At 44.4% G+C, this 17,433-nt stretch overlaps 1 protein-coding gene across 1 annotated transcript in view; it reads right to left on the bottom strand.

Annotated features, from left to right (window-relative positions):
• Positions 1 to 17,433, bottom strand: part of PCIF1 (phosphorylated CTD interacting factor 1) — a 136,023-nt gene that overhangs the window by 103,910 nt on the left and 14,680 nt on the right. The window contains exons 2-3 of the mRNA XM_069243514.1: positions 3,326 to 3,464; positions 2,247 to 2,371 (exon numbers count right to left, since the gene is read on the bottom strand). Of these exons, the coding sequence (XP_069099615.1) occupies positions 2,247 to 2,371; positions 3,326 to 3,449 (249 nt within the window). The 5' untranslated portion in view covers positions 3,450 to 3,464. The remainder of the gene's footprint in view (positions 1 to 2,246; positions 2,372 to 3,325; positions 3,465 to 17,433) is intronic.

Raw genomic sequence — 17,433 nt, 5'->3', positions numbered from 1 at the left:
AAACCATAAGGGAGCCACAAAATGAAAAGATTCCGAGTCTGAATGTAAGGAATGAACTCAACAAAACTCAGACCAAAAACAAAACGCAACAACAATTTGGTCACGCTTGTTCAACTTTAAGGAGGCCCAATCATAGAGGAGGTCCTTCAATGGGCCCATCCACTATACCCCGCTCATCACTATCTCTGTCAACAAGTCTTCAATATATGCATTTATTTGTCAAAAATACGTGTTACAGCTCGCACAAACTAGGACTCGTACAATAAAAACAGGAAAAAAAATCTGCCGGTCTCAAATCCTATGTCTCAGTTGAGTAAAGCTTGGATCTAAGTGGAAAGAGAGACATTGGGCCTGATTCTAACTTTGGAGGACGGTGTTAAACCGTCCCAAAAGTGGCGGATATACCACCTACCGTATTACGAGTTCCATAGGATATAATGGACTCGTAATACGGTAGGTGGTATATCCGCCACTTTTGGGACGGTTTAACACCGTCCTCCAAAGTTAGAATCAGGCCCATTGTGCCAAAGACTCAGGTTCATATTATAAAGCAATGCAATATACTATGGAAGCACAAGGGGAAAGCAAGCACTAATGGTATTACCTAGACAGCTTTCCAATTTTGAACAATAGTAACAGTCCTGCTCAGGCTGAGGTGCTGAAAAAATTAAGCTAGTCAAGAGCCTGACTATGAGGTCTGACTGGTTTCGATTGAGCTATTGTACGAAGTGGACCACGATTTATTGATACGGAGAGCAACCTGACAAGGCAGGAACTATACTCTAAATATTGGGAAATAAAATGTGGCAACTCTCAAAATATAACTTTAAGACAAGACAGAGACCGCAGTTTCTTTGAAACGAAAATTAGCTTGATAGCATCAAAGGTCTCAGTTAAAGGAAATGAGCTTTTGGCAACAGTGCCAGGTCCAAAGGCTATGACATTTATTTTGGCAGTATTCTGAAAGCAGCTGAGGCAACATTACAGACAGTTTTGGTCTGATGCAGCAGATAGATGGTTTCATGAGGTAAACAATTTCAATAATTGTGATTAAAAAAAAATACAACATAACAACAATCATCGCTGACAATGTGTTTAAAGCAATGATCTGTGCTCTAGATGAAAAATGTTGCGTCACATCAGTACATGATGTGTCAGAATGGAACACTGGAATAGCTCTCTTAGACAGGGGACTGTGGACGTGTCTTACCAGGTCTTAAAGAAGAGCAGTTACACTGGAGATGTCAATGCCTGGAGCTAAAGCTTTCAGATGAAAGCAGCCACTCTCATTACAAAGGTCTCAAAACGCAAGAAGTTTAATTTCAGACATAAGCAGATATTTCACGGATTAGCCCTAAGAACATAGCAGATGAAGGAGCCCCCACTGCTCGGCACTGGAGCCGTAGTACTAAGGAAGTCACTGGAAGCTTTTGCTGGTCTCACATTTGTGCCCTATCTTCTTGGTTGAAAGCTTGCCTTTTAGTTGCTGTTAACGGCAAGCTCCGACTCTAATATTGAGTCACTGCTGCAAAACCCAGGAGCTTTTCTATAGTAACGTTAATAGGTTCTGTAGTGGAGTATTTAGCGTCAACAGGGTTCACTGCGGCTCGAGTACTGAGGTGCCACTGTGAGGTTCTTCGGCTCTGGTGATGGATGGCATAATCGGCCTCTGATGCTCAGGTGTTCCTGTGAACACTATACCTCAGTTGTAGCTCCAATACTGTGCTCTCATGGTCGGTCATAAACTGTAAAAATCAAAGGGGCACGTCAGCAGCCAGAAGGTCATCCTTAGAGGTCTTACCACAGAGGCCACGCAGCTCAAGTTTTACAAAATTGCCGTGGAGCAAAAGAGCTAATTTAGGAGGGTGTCAATGCAGGTGTTAATACTGAGGATTATGCTGCTGGATTGCAGCTCTTGTTCTGAAATATTACTAAGAGCCCTGTAGAGTACTACAGTCTCATTGCAGCCCGTGGGACTATTTTACAAGCGGGCTCGTTGCCAGCTCTGGTATCAGGAATATCATAGATGAACCTCGAGAACAGAGGAGGTAAGTGGTACATTGGGCATTCACTGTGAAATCTCTTGTCAACCGTATATGAGCTTCTGATGAGGAGCCTCCCATCAATGCTGGAAGATACAGTGAGCACTGTTTTTTTTTTACCATATTGCAATGCATTCAGGCATCAAAACCATTTGCAGTCTTTTGCAGCTTGTGACTTGGTGGTTCAAAGAGTATGTTACTCACAATGACATCATGCTGGCCTAGGACTGGCATCTCCCATAGGGACTGGTTAGTAAATCGATTGAAGTAATAGGGTCGATTCTCTCGCTTGCTCCAGCATTTCTCCCAGCCTGCCTGGACCAGCTCATCTGAAATGCATGAAAAACGTATTAGGGCAGGAATGCATGACACACTGTCATGAATTAACAAATGAACAACTATATGAAATAATTCAAGAAAAAAACTATCAGAAACAATGCTGTCAACTTGTGACACGAAAAAGTGGCAAATGCACTCAGGAGTCCATTGGACACTCAAAGCTATCTCTTTAAATCTGAAATGCTGCAATATCACACCTTGGAAAATACGGTGGAACACCCAGTAGATTACCTTTGTTTAAACTTACCAAACAAATCTATTGCTACAAACAAACAAAATTATCCCTCTGTACACACCTGAGAACCCCACGTAATCAAGCACACATCATATAAGCATGTATATCTAATGGTGGCATTGGTTTAACACTCCAGGGGCAAGCATGTGAAGAAACCTGATCACCAATGTAATATATACCTGAAAATATTTAACGCATCAACAACCCCACATTGACCACATTAAGAGGGCTAAAATTTGAGCCTTTGTGCCTTAGACTCAAATGACACAGCTGTAAGGAGAAAGCCAACACAAAGGTAATACTGCCACTACAAACATGAGCATGATGTAGTACATCACAAAAACAGGAGCAGAGTACTACTTAAACATACAACCGCTAACTACTATCCCAAAGTATTTAAAAAAAAAAAAATCAACATATTGCAGACGTACACAACCAGCTTCTCCCTAACTCTTTAGTTTATAGATGCATTGTGGGGAAAGGTACGGTTCACATCACTGTGCTAGTCTGTTACTACCACTCCCTGAAGTTAAGACAGGGAAGTAGCTATAATTTATCTGCTACACACTGTCCAACGATCCAGTGATCTCTGCTTTTTTATATATTTTGAGAACCTACTCTTAGGTCAATTTCTTTTGCTATCTTTATTCTCTGATAATAGCACTCCTACCCATGAGGTAATACAGGGGTCGGTTTTAGCATGCATTACCTGGTAGGTCCTGCACCAGTCTATTGGGTTTCGGCGAGGTTGGCTGGTTCTGGTTTGAGGTGCCAGGAGAGTGAATCATTAGAGAGGTCTCATCCCTTGGGCTTCCGTGATTTTCATTAGCCATTTCTCTGCATTCAACCTGTATGCAACACAAACCAAGGTCAGGTTCTGGAGTATTTACATCTCAGCACGCATGTCAGCCTTCAGTTAATCCACTGACTAATCCATGGTAGTGAGGAAGCATTGTACCTGCATAACATTGTCAAGGGAAGCAAGGGATTGCCAAGCTTGCATACCTGGAGAAACGTGTACACCAGTGGTTCCCAACCTTTTGACTTCTGTGGACCCTCATTTTATCATTACTGGGACAGGGGGACCCTCAATGAATTGTTATTATCGGAATCTGGGAACCCCCCTCTCCCACCCGAGTAACTGCTGGAAGCCGGGGATCCAGGCTTGATGATTTGGGCCGCAAAACAAGCCACAAAAAAACAGACACAAGCATTCCATCAGACACATACATAAATTATAACACAGTTTATTTAATTTGCAAACCAAACTTGAAAATCAAATAGGGAGGTTGCAGCTTTATACATTCAACTGAAGCCACACATCACCCATAGTATATGTTCTGTTCGATTCACATGCCCTCTTCCGTCGAATGAATTTAAGGATACCAATTTAATTTAATTTAATTTAAGCAGTCACTGACCCCTTGAGGAGGTTTGGCGGTCCCCAGGGGTCAGGTTGGGAACCACTGGTGTGTATAGCGAGAGAAAAATTTTACAAACTGCAGACAGCAATACAAGGCCTCTGCATGCACTATGCAAAAGTGACATTTAAGTTGAGTATGGTATGCGCAGATGCCCATAGTGTGCATTGTAGAGACCACAGAATAATTGTACTTTGACTCCCCAACAGGTGGAACTGTACGTACGTAAAACATTGGTCTTGCTTCTTGCATAACATTTTCTCTTTCACATTTACAACACAATCTCCCACCCATGGATTCCCTGTAGTGAAGGCGATCGATGACATGATGGAAAAAGTGGAGTATATAACATATTTACAAATCACTTTGTTCCAGTAGGTACTGAGCAGAGAAAGTGCATCCTCATTGCTATGCCATCACACAATGTCTAGGTTAGAGTAAAGTCTGCTTTTCACAACCTTTCCAGACTCTGAGGCACAGTATAGGTCATTCATTACTTTTTATTCTCTGCAAGAATGACGATATCTGAAATATGAAAATTCTCCTATCTAGTCCACAGGTACCACTGAAGAAACACTTCCTGTGCCCCAGAGAGCAAATCCCTCCCTGCAAGTCTTTTAATATGTAATATCACTTTCTCTCTTATGATTTTGTGACCTCTGGTGCCATAACACAAAGATTTGGTTGGGAACCAAATATTGTAACTTTTTAGCACAAGAAACACTTATGAGTGGGTAAAATGTCACCCCATTCCTGAGTTCTTCTTGAAATATTTAGAACTTGCGCTAAAACCACTGTTTAGTATGTGAGCACAACACGTGCTAGGCACATCAAAAGTAAAACTATGGTTCACGATCAGAGTTTTTAATAATTGGAATCATCACAGAATTAACTAAAACCAAGATCATTCTCATCACCGGAAGCAGTAACAATCCATAGAGTGGACAGTCACTAGATCAGTTTCAACTAACAAAGTAGGCTTACCACAGTGGCTAAGCCCGGGACAACTGTTCTGGAGTCAGGATTTAGGCAGTACTGCCTTGCGAATGCATGCACAGAACAACCTTTACAATCTCCGGAATAGGGACAATAATAAAAATAGCTATGGTGCTCAATTTTGAAATTTCATAATGAGCCGTTGGTCTTCCTGGAAGAAAATAGCTAGCGTTTTAGTAGCACTATGTTGCACAGGGTACAGACAAACAGGCTACGGACTGTTTGGAGTCACCATCCCTGTACCCGCTGGGTGATAAAAGCCTAATTACTTTGAGGTTTTCCTTAACGCTGGTTTTGTCTAAAAATAATGTTAAGTATTTTCCACATAAAGAACTGAAGTACTCATTTTGCAAAAGGTTTGAGAATGCGGTAGATAGATACAAAATCCTGTTTATAAGGATATCTGATGTTTTGGGGAACAGAAGATGGATGGGTTGTCAAAACAACTTTGCTTCAATATGTTGTTGTTTAAAGCTCTTTTAGGCACAGACAACAAATCTCAGTAAGCAAATGCTCAAATGTAATGGCCACTAAGAAAGCGCCTTTCCAGCAACTAGGGCTCAAACCGAGGCCTCATTCATTTTTCTGTGCTCTGGTTCAGTGTATTTCAGCATACAGCATGTTACAAATGTTCAATAAATAAATGTAGAGCGTGGAAATGTTCAACTCCCGTAGAGGACCAGGGATTCTCACTGGAGTTAGGAATTATCCAAGACCTTCGAGGAACTCCTTACTCATTTAAGGAGAAACAAAAGAAGATGGATTATGTTTATTTTTTACAGGCAGATTGGCTGCCATGTGGACTATATGGCAGAGAACTGAAGATCAAGCTTTAATGAATGTTGAAGAAATTGCAATTCTGTGTATTGTCATGGACTCCCAGACTCTTTTCATATTTGCCACTAGAAAACAAATAATGATATTATGAAAGATTTCCTGGCTTCTTTTCAGATATTCATAAGGTGCAGTGCCAGGTTTAAATGATTGTAGTGGAGAAATTCAAGAGCCACGCTGCAAGTTCCAAGACTACACAGAGTGGTGGGGAATTCCTATAGCCCTACGCTCAGGACTTATTGATTGGGGTCAAGGACAACAAGATTTCAGGTTTCTTTTGTCCTTGGGACAAGTAGGCTCAACCTCCTGCAGCACAAACCCTTTGGCTGCCAATTTACAGTACCACATTAAGGAGCAGCAAAAGGAATTGTCCACAGTTGGGGTAATATGTCTGTCCAAATGTTAATGTTATTCAAACTTGTATTTATGAGTGTTAGAAATGGGGTCTTTGGTTGACAGTCAGGTTACCCCCTGTTCAAGCAAGGACCCTCACTCTAGTTAGGATAAAAGAGAATCACCCTCAGCTAACCCCTGCTTACCCCCTTGGTAGCTTGGCAGAGCAGTAGGCTTAACCTCAGAGTGCTGGGCGTAAAGTATTTGTACCAACACACACAGTAACTTAATGAAAACACTACAAAATGACACAACACCAGTTTAGAAAAATAGGAAATATTTATCTAGACAAAACAAGACCAAAACGACAAAAATCCAACATACACAAGTCAAGTTATGATTTTTTTAAGGTTTAAAATAAAAAGAGTCTTTAGGTAGTTGTAACACCACACTAGCGCTGCTAGCGTGAAAAATGTACCTGGTTTGCGTCAAAAATAACCCCGCACGGGCGGTGTGCGTCGAAAGTAACCCTGCACGGCTGTGTGCGTCGAACACAACTCGGCACGGCGGTGCGCGTTGAAAAAGCCAGCCACACGACGATCCGAAAGTCCCGCGGCGCAGGGTGCGATCTCTCAGCCTCCGTCAGCGATGCTGCGCGTCGTTTCTCCTGCTCCGGGCGTCGGTTTTTCGGTCGCGTTTCCTGCGGCGTCGTTTCTCAGCTGCGGAACCGGCGTCGCGTCGTTTTCTCAGCCGCGATCGGATTCGCGTCGATCTTTTCTCCGCACGGCGCTCGGTGCGTGTATTTTTGTCCTTAGGCTGCCAGCCTCTCCTTTCAGGGTCCCAGAAACTGGAAGGGCACCACAGAGCAGAGTAGGGGTCTCTCCAGAGACTCCAGGTGCTGGCAGGAAGAAGTCTTTGCTATCCCTGAGACTTCAATAACAGGAGGCAAGCTCTACATCAAGCCCTTGGAGATTTCTTCTTCAAGATGGAAGGCACACAAAGTCCAGTCCTTTGCCCTCTTACTCTGGCAGAAGCAGCACTGCAGGAAAGCTCCACAAAGCACAGTCACAGGCAGGGCAGCACTTGTTCCTCAGCGATCAGCTCTTCTCCAGGCAGAGGTTCCCCTTGATTCCAGAAGTGTTTCTGAAGTTTGTAAGTTTGGGTGCCCTTCTTATACCCATTTTAGTCTTTGAAGTCACCTTCCTTCAAAGGGGACTCACACCTTCTTGTGAAATCCTGCCTTGCCCAGGCAAGGCCTCAGACACACACCAGGGGGTTGGAGACAGCATTGTCAGAGGCAGGCACAGTCCTTTCAGATGAGAGTGACCACTCCACCCCTCCCTCCTAGCAGAGATGGCTAATCAGGAAATGCAGATCACACCCCAGCTCCCTTTGTGTCACTGTCTGGTGTGAGGTGAAAAACAACCCAACTGTCAAACTGACCCAGACAGGGAATCCACAAACAAGGCAGAGTCACAGAATGGTTTAAGCAAGAAAATGCTCACTTTCTAAAAGTGGCATTTCCAAACTCACAATCTTAAAATCAACTTTACTAAAAGATGTATTTTTAAATTGTGAGTTCAGGGATCCCAAACTCCACATGTCCATCTACTCTCTAGGGGAATCTACACTTTAATCATATTTAAAGGTAGCCCCCATATTATCCTATGAGAGAGAGACAGACCTTGCAACAGTGAAAACGAAATTGGCAGTATTTCACTGTCAGGACATATAAACCACATTACTATATGTCCTACCTTATCCATACACTGCACCCTGCCCTTGGGGCTACCTAGGGCATACCTTAGGGGTGCCTTACATGTAAGGAAAGGGAAGGTTTAGGCCTGGCAAGTGGGTACACTTGCCAAGTCGAATTTACAGTGTAAAAATACACATACAGACACTGCAGTGGCAGGTCTGAGACATGATTACAGAGCTACTTATGTGGGTGGCACAACCAGTGCTGCAGGCCCACTAGTAGCATTTGATTTACAGGCCCTGGCACCTCTAGTGCACCTTACTAGGGACTTACTAGTAAATCAAATATGCCAATCATGGATAAACCACTTACATACAATTTAAACAGGAGAGCATATGCACTTTAGCACTGGCTAGCAGTGGTAAAGTGCTCAGAGTTGAAAAGCCAACAGCAACATGTCAGAAAAATATAGGAGGCAGGAGGCAAAAAAGTCTGGGGATGACCCTGCATAAGCAAAAGTCCAACACGACCCCCTACCAGCCTAAAGCCAGGGGAGAACAATCAATACCTTGATGTACTTCCCTGATTGGGGCGATAGAACAGGGACCCAGGCCCACAACAGCAGGGGCATGCTCCAGTTCTACGCCTTCCTGACTCCAGTTGGATCCCTCTGTCCATACTCTCAGGGCCCACTAAGCTAACCCATGGGGAACCCTTCTCCACATCTACAGACACCATCTGTGCAACACCTAACTTTACTTTGCTCACAGATGTATTGCAATGGGCAGATAGTACCACCAGGGCCAACACAGTGGTGTTGCCCACTCCACCCCTGGGGTGTGACTCTCGTCCTTCCCCCCCCAGGGGCAACTCTGTCCACCAGGACAGCAAGCCACAGTGGCCCCAGACAACTGTCAGGGATGAGAGCCCGACCTCAGGCCTCTCTAACCACTGTGACTGTGGAGAGTGGGGGGTGGTAGCCCCAGGTGCCTGGCACCCTTTGACCACTCTCTCTTCCACCAGGTCAGGGATGACAACCTGACCCTGGTCCTCCCCTCTGGGGCTCTGTACCCTCCTTGCAGAAGCGGCACCCCCAGAGTCAAAAACTGTCAGGGTGCTTGTAGAAGCAGTCCTGCACAATTCTTCCATCAGTGCAGGGATGTTAACCTGCAACTGATCCTCCAACCTGGGGTCTGTACCTTCAGGTTGGACCAGGGCCAGGGGTGAGGCTTCCCTCCCCCGGCCCTCTCTTCTGGGGTCCTGAACCACCCAACTAGGAGTGGCCCCCCCAGAAGACAACATGGCAGGGGCACTGTTAGCAGTAGCCCCTTCCTCCAGGTCAGGGGGGACACCCTTAACCTGGCCTCCCAATCCAGGGTCTGTACCCACAGACTGGATCACTGCCTGGCAAACCAGGACTTCTTGGGGGGCATACCTACCCCCTACCAGGTCAGAGTTTACCCTCTGAACCTGGTCATTCAACCCAGGGTCACCACCCTGCGGTTGAACCACTGCCTGGCACACCAGGACTTCCTTGGGAGCACACTTACCCCCCATCAGGTCAGAGTTTACCCCCTGAACCTGATCATTCAACCCAGAGTCACCACCCTGCGGTTGAACCATTGCCTGGCACACCAGGACTTCCAGGGGGGCACACTTACCCCCCTCAAGGGACACACTGTCCCGAAGGGCCACACAAGAGTCTGGTTGGCGCAGGTCTCCTGACCTCTGCCCATCTGACAGAGTCTGGATTCCCCCCAACCCAGAAATGGTCTCACCAAGGTCATTCATGGGGGGCTCTGCTCTCAGAGCTGACCCCTGACCCTCCAGGTTCTCCACTGGGGTCCGCAACCCCCTCTCAACCCTCTGTCTGGACTTCTGCACCCCCTCACTAGGAGTGGTACTGCCAGACACCAGAACTGGTGGGACGCTGGCTACAGCCGCCCCCCCAAGTTCTCCTGACACTGTGGGGTCTCCCTCAACAGATGGCCCTATGGTACAGGCTAGGCTCCCCTCCTGGTGTTCCCGCAGGGAACCCTCCAGGACCTGGGACCGGATCTCGGGCACCTTGGGCCTCAACCCATCCCCATTCCCTCTCCTCTGAGACTGGACATGGGGTCCCTCACCCATCCCACTACACTGGGACCTACCTGGGACACTACAATCCTTCCCTACCTCACCTGGTTGGGAACTACCTAGACCACTCCTCTCAGGAGCACCCCCAAATGCCTCTTCAGACTCTCTGGTACTCACCCAGAAGTCTGCCTCCATTGTAAGCTCCCTGGGGTCAGAGAACTCACACTCCACCTGGTGTTGGCATAGCTCTGGAAAATAAGGACTAGACATATGCTCTCCAGCAATTACATCACTCAGCCCCTCACATGAATTAACCAAAGTACCCTTCACCCAACCATCCAGTGACTCTGCTTTGAACAAGCACCCCACATCACCCTCCTGAGACTGGTGAGACAGTACCTGACTGTCCCTGACACTCAACCCACACTCTTCTGGGATGTCTTCACACTCCATAACCAGGACTTCTACCTGGGGGGAACCCCTCTCCCTGTCACTCTCAACTAGAGTCAGTAGAGTGTCCCTCCCACCAGTAGGAATATGACTCCCCATGCCAGTTCCCCAATCTACCTCAGAGACCCTGTGCATCACTGGAGCTACCTCATACCCCTGAACCTCCTGGCGTGTGTTAACTCCCTCCTTCAAGTAGGGCACCACCTCTCTGGGCATGTGCACTTCTTCAGCAGTACTGGATACAAGATTTTTGCTGCCACCATCTGAACTGGATTCAGCCCTCATGGCCTCCAGCTTCAGCTCTTCACAGCTCAGCTCTTGAGCTGCAATCCTTTCTTTTTCCAGGACTAAGGCTCTCTGCTCCTCAGCCCTCTCAAGCTCTGCATCTAGCTCTTCCAGACTCCGGATTCGAGCTAGGAGCCAATCATCTCTTTCTGTTCCCTCCTCAGGGCCACTGCCCTCCTCTTCGGAGTAGTCCTCCTCCTCAGAGTCATTTGGTGGTGTTGCCTGACAACGTTTCAATTCATACTGAAACAGGGCTGACTCAAGATCCTCCCTTCTGGATTTCTTGTTCACAGCCAGTCCCCTTTCCATGCAGAATGCTTTAAGCTGCCACTTTTTATACATAAATAGGTGCCAGAAATTGACTTCCATTCTGCAAAGGCTTCACAACCAAAAAACAAAGTCCAAAAATATTAGCAATACTTCCAGGAGGACATCAGAGAACAAAAAGCAGAATCACAAGACAAGTAGTATGTGGTCACGTAGTGGTCTGAACTCAAAACAGTAGTGTACACTTAATTACTGTATGTCAAGTACAAATACAAGTCCAAATCCCGACCGCTGGTCACCAATGTTAGAAATGGGGTCTTTGGTTGACAGTCAGGTTACCCCCTGTTCAAGCAAGGACCCTCACTCTAGTTAGGATAAAAGAGAATCACCCTCAGCTAACCCCTGCTTACCCCCTTGGTAGCTTGGCAGAGCAGTAGGCTTAACCTCAGAGTGCTGGGCGTAAAGTATTTGTACCAACACACACAGTAACTTAATGAAAACACTACAAAATGACACAACACCAGTTTAGAAAAATAGGAAATATTTATCTAGACAAAACAAGACCAAAACGACAAAAATCCAACATACACAAGTCAAGTTATGATTTTTTTAAGGTTTAAAATAAAAAGAGTCTTTAGGTAGTTGTAACACCACACTAGCGCTGCTAGCGTGAAAAATGTACCTGGTTTGCGTCAAAAATAACCCCGCACGGGCGGTGTGCGTCGAAAGTAACCCTGCACGGCTGTGTGCGTCGAAAACAACTCGGCACGGCGGTGCGCGTTGAAAAAGCCAGCCACACGACGATCCGAAAGTCCCGCGGCGCAGGGTGCGATCTCTCAGCCTCCGTCAGCGATGCTGCGCGTCGTTTCTCCTGCTCCGGGCGTCGGTTTTTCGGTCGCGTTTCCTGCGGCGTCGTTTCTCAGCTGCGGAACCGGCGTCGCGTCGTTTTCTCAGCCGCGATCGGATTCGCGTCGATCTTTTCTCCGCACGGCGCTCGGTGCGTGTATTTTTGTCCTTAGGCTGCCAGCCTCTCCTTTCAGGGTCCCAGAAACTGGAAGGGCACCACAGAGCAGAGTAGGGGTCTCTCCAGAGACTCCAGGTGCTGGCAGGAAGAAGTCTTTGCTATCCCTGAGACTTCAATAACAGGAGGCAAGCTCTACATCAAGCCCTTGGAGATTTCTTCTTCAAGATGGAAGGCACACAAAGTCCAGTCCTTTGCCCTCTTACTCTGGCAGAAGCAGCACTGCAGGAAAGCTCCACAAAGCACAGTCACAGGCAGGGCAGCACTTGTTCCTCAGCGATCAGCTCTTCTCCAGGCAGAGGTTCCCCTTGATTCCAGAAGTGTTTCTGAAGTTTGTAAGTTTGGGTGCCCTTCTTATACCCATTTTAGTCTTTGAAGTCACCTTCCTTCAAAGGGGACTCACACCTTCTTGTGAAATCCTGCCTTGCCCAGGCAAGGCCTCAGACACACACCAGGGGGTTGGAGACAGCATTGTCAGAGGCAGGCACAGTCCTTTCAGATGAGAGTGACCACTCCACCCCTCCCTCCTAGCAGAGATGGCTAATCAGGAAATGCAGATCACACCCCAGCTCCCTTTGTGTCACTGTCTGGTGTGAGGTGAAAAACAACCCAACTGTCAAACTGACCCAGACAGGGAATCCACAAACAAGGCAGAGTCACAGAATGGTTTAAGCAAGAAAATGCTCACTTTCTAAAAGTGGCATTTCCAAACTCACAATCTTAAAATCAACTTTACTAAAAGATGTATTTTTAAATTGTGAGTTCAGGGATCCCAAACTCCACATGTCCATCTACTCTCTAGGGGAATCTACACTTTAATCATATTTAAAGGTAGCCCCCATATTATCCTATGAGAGAGAGACAGACCTTGCAACAGTGAAAACGAAATTGGCAGTATTTCACTGTCAGGACATATAAACCACATTACTATATGTCCTACCTTATCCATACACTGCACCCTGCCCTTGGGGCTACCTAGGGCATACCTTAGGGGTGCCTTACATGTAAGGAAAGGGAAGGTTTAGGCCTGGCAAGTGGGTACACTTGCCAAGTCGAATTTACAGTGTAAAAATACACATACAGACACTGCAGTGGCAGGTCTGAGACATGATTACAGAGCTACTTATGTGGGTGGCACAACCAGTGCTGCAGGCCCACTAGTAGCATTTGATTTACAGGCCCTGGCACCTCTAGTGCACCTTACTAGGGACTTACTAGTAAATCAAATATGCCAATCATGGATAAACCACTTACATACAATTTAAACAGGAGAGCATATGCACTTTAGCACTGGCTAGCAGTGGTAAAGTGCTCAGAGTTGAAAAGCCAACAGCAACATGTCAGAAAAATATAGGAGGCAGGAGGCAAAAAAGTCTGGGGATGACCCTGCATAAGCAAAAGTCCAACAATGAGGCTATGTATAACACTCTCAGAATGGTCTCTGGTTAGATGCAAATATTTGGAGAAGCTTAAAAGCAAGATTGATGATTCTTTGCTTTAAAAAAATGTTCACTAAACAAATGCAACTAGGAAAAAAATGTTTTGCTAAACTACTGTGAAATTTCAGGTACCATTTCTTTGAAACATCATTTAGTAAAATGTGTTGATGTATGATAGTATTCCCAAAAAATATTCATAATAGAAAGTCAATGCAACCAGTTCAACAAGATTAAGGGAAATTTGAAAACAAATAAGTATTGGTAAAGCCAATAGGCCCAACACTGGTTGTCAGTCTTTTATTTTTATCAATGCCTGTCTTGTTTTGACATGGCTTTTGTAAAACGTTATTGCTGTGGGAGCTGCTGGGCCCTCACTGCTGAAACAAACATTGGAAAAAAGAAAAACTATTTTTTGGTCTAAAAAAGCACAGATTGCCATAGTTGTTCTTGACACTGAACAGAATTATGTTGTGCACTGATATGCTCCTTGTGAAAGAGCGGATTGTGATTATTCACAGTGAAGCCTGACGATAGACGAATAGTGAAAGATAGAATTTTAATAAAAACAAAAGGGCTTGTTTAATGCAGACTAATTTGGGGCCCAATTCTTAAAGACAGTCACAAAAGTGCACACATGGTATTTGTTTTTGCATTAGTGCAGACCAGAAATTCGAACTCCTGTAAAATATTTGGGAACTGTACTCTAGCATGAGCAAAAATGGATGTGTAGATTTGCTCATGCGGAGCGTTTACAAGTTCACTTTCCCTCCAACCACTTATTTCCTAACCCTGGAAAAAGTTTTACTTCTGAATCTCGTCAGGACTAAATTACCAACTGAGGTGTACATAACAAATGATTCAGAGAATGGAGTCATTTGTTATGGAAAGAGAATGTAGAACATGAAGTAAGGCGAGGGGGAGATTCAAACGGCAGTTGGAGAGTACCTGTGGTTGGTGGATGAGGCATTTTATAAGGAATAAACAAATATTCAAAGTTATTTGGAGATTTGGCTTACCTTATTTGTGGCACTTTACATTGGCGATGAGGATGGGATAACGGTGTTATGCCTCAAAATTGCACGGGAAGTTTGTGGTGCAAGGAGCAGCATTCGAAGCAGTACATCGGTCGTAAAGAAGCGATTGATCAGCTGTTATAAATTTGAAGGAGTGGAATCAGCAATCAATTTGGGTAGGAGTGTCAACGATTGGAGTCTGTGTTCGGGAAAGGTTTCTACGGACGCTGGAGACAGGATAAAGCTGTTGCTCGTCAGGACTGCCGAGCGTCAAATTATACGAGTCTTAAAGGAGAGATCGGTCTTAAAGGGGCAGGCACGTTAATAGTTTACTCACAAGGTAACGGGTGAAAGATCGTTTTTGTGTGATGATCGTACAGTGCCATCCCTCCTCAGAAAGTAAGCAGTCGTCATGGCAATGTATTACATTTTAGTCTAGCGTTAGACTGGATTACGCAGAAGCTGTTTGTATTAATCGAAAGACTTCAGCTTTTCATAAAAAAAAAAAATAATACTAAATCAACCCTTGAAGATTCGTAGTGTTTGGAAGGCTTCTGATCTTACAACGAAGAAGAAGGTAAAGAGGAAAACGGTGACAGGCACATCGTTGTCTGTCCAGGAATACACAGTGACAGGCACTTCTTAAAATGATTTATTTTATTTTTTTGCATTTTGTGAATATTTTATTTATTTTAAGGTTAAGTAATTTGTTTTGATTGTTATGCAAATGCAGATGTGTGTGTGACAGAGTATATGATTATATTTTAAAACACAGTACTGTTACTGAGGGAGATTAGTCGGTATGTAGAACGTTACACCGCCTCCTTTTTTCTTAACTAGTCCTGGTGAACCAATCTATCCATGGACTAAGTGGAAAGAAATGTTTATTCATTATGAAAGAGTGTGTGGTCCAACTCTTAGTGCTGAGAGGAAGTATGCACTACTAATGCATTGTCTTGGTGGGGAAAGACAAGAAGTTTTAGAGAATTTACCAGATCTGAACAGTGAGGAAGTGAGAAATTTAAATGAGTTTGAAATTTGTGTGATGAAGCTAGACAAACACTATTTACCAAGGGTAAGCACAATTATAGAGAGATATTATTTTAGGAAGAGAGAGCAAGGAAAAGATGAGACTGTGGAGGAGTACATAATAAGTTTGAGGAATTTGGCAGCTTCGTGCAAATTTGGGGCGCTGGTAGATGAAAGGATTTGTGACCAATTTGTGCTAAGATGTAACACTGATAAGATTAGAGAAGAATTATGGCTGAAAGATGAACCCCCTTTAGAGGAAGTTATCTGTGTGGCAAAAAGGGTTGAACATATGTTGAAATGTGTAATGGAATTGAGTGCGGTTAAAAAAATAGTATCTGGAGATGCTGAAGAAATTGAAGAAGTGGTATGCGAGGTGAGAAGCAAGGAGATTGTGAGTGAGAAAATAAAGATGAAACAGTGACATTTAAAGGTGAGTGTTTTAAATGTGGTAAAAGTGGTCATAAAGCAAATGCGAGTAAAGCAAATGCCCAGCTTTAAATGTGATTTGTAAAGGATGTGGAAAAAAGGGTCACTTCTACAAGTGTTGACGTAGTAAAAAGAAGAAACGTAATGCTGGAAGCCTGATGATAGAAGTTAAGGAAATAGTTTTTCAAGTTGAAATACAATCAGATAGGTGTGAACATCCTAGTGAATTTGTTCTCATAGAGGAGCAAAGGTATTGATACGATTTGATTTGTGTTCACAGTTGACGATTATTTGGGAATGTCGTTTTGATACTATAGGCTCAAAGTGCAGGAAGTTAAAGTAGATGGATATGTGCCCTGGAGGTTATGGTGGACAGCCTATTAGGGTGTTGTGTTTCTTTGAAGGGCATCTGGAGTTCAAAGGGAGGCATATTATAGGGAAAATATATGTCTCAAATAAAGGTGACAATCTTCTAAGTTGGACACATCAAAAATTATTAGGTGTAGTGCTTAACCCAAATGCTCATCCGCAAGTACAAATTCAGGAAATATGTGATTGTGAGTGCAAATTTGTACAAAGGTTTCCAGATGTATGTTCAGATAGCTTTGGCTGCCTCAAGGGTTATAAGCATAAAATAATTTTGAAGAAAGATGCAGTGCCTATAGTGTCAAAGGTGAGAAGGATTGCATTGGCATTACAAGAACCTGTAGAAGCGGAACTGAAGAGGCTTGAAAAGTTAGGTGTGACTGAGGAAATTGAAGCTACGGAATGGTTGGCTCTCATAGTAGTGGCAAAGATGAGTGATGGAGAGATTAGGTTGTATGTGGACCTTAGGGCCTTGAATAAAGAGGTTGTAGTAGACAAATGTACTCTTCCTAATATAGAAGAAATAGTGTACGTGATAGGAGGTGCAAAGTATTTTTCAACTGTAGATTTAGCATCTGCATACCACCAGGTGGAGTTGGGGGAAAGTTCACAAGGGCTGAAAGCATTTATAACACCTTTTGGTGCGTATAAGTTTAGAAGAATGCCTTTTGGGCTTGTCTCTGCAGCTTCGGTGCTTCAAAGGGTGAAGAACAAGGTCCTGAAAGTTTAAAGGGAGTGAAATATTATCAGGATGATGTTTTGATTTTTGGTGATACAGCAGAGGAACACTTTGAACGGGTGAATATGGTTTCGGAATGTCTAAGTCAAGCGGGTCTCACCCTTAAAAGGAGAAAATGTTGTTTTGGTTAGGCTGAGGTGGAATAATTGGGTCATCTAATCTCAGCTGATGGAGTAAGGCCAAAACCAGACTTGGTGAATACTATCAAGAAGTTGGTCACTCCTCAGACGAAGGAGGAGGTTAGTTCCTTTCTTGGTATGGTTGAATACTATGGCAGATACATAAGGAATTTAGCAGATAAAATTGGTGAACAGGAGGAGTTTGTTAAAAAAAAAAGGGAGAGAGTTCAAGTGGGATCTACGTTGTGAAGAAGAATTTCAAAGCATAAATGAGGAGCTAGAGGGAGCGCCATGCCTACAA

Source organism: Pleurodeles waltl, chromosome 7 (assembly GCF_031143425.1).
Source record: "Pleurodeles waltl isolate 20211129_DDA chromosome 7, aPleWal1.hap1.20221129, whole genome shotgun sequence".
NCBI lineage: Eukaryota > Metazoa > Chordata > Amphibia > Caudata > Salamandridae > Pleurodeles > Pleurodeles waltl.
This window is presented reverse-complemented; position numbering and strand designations above follow the sequence as displayed.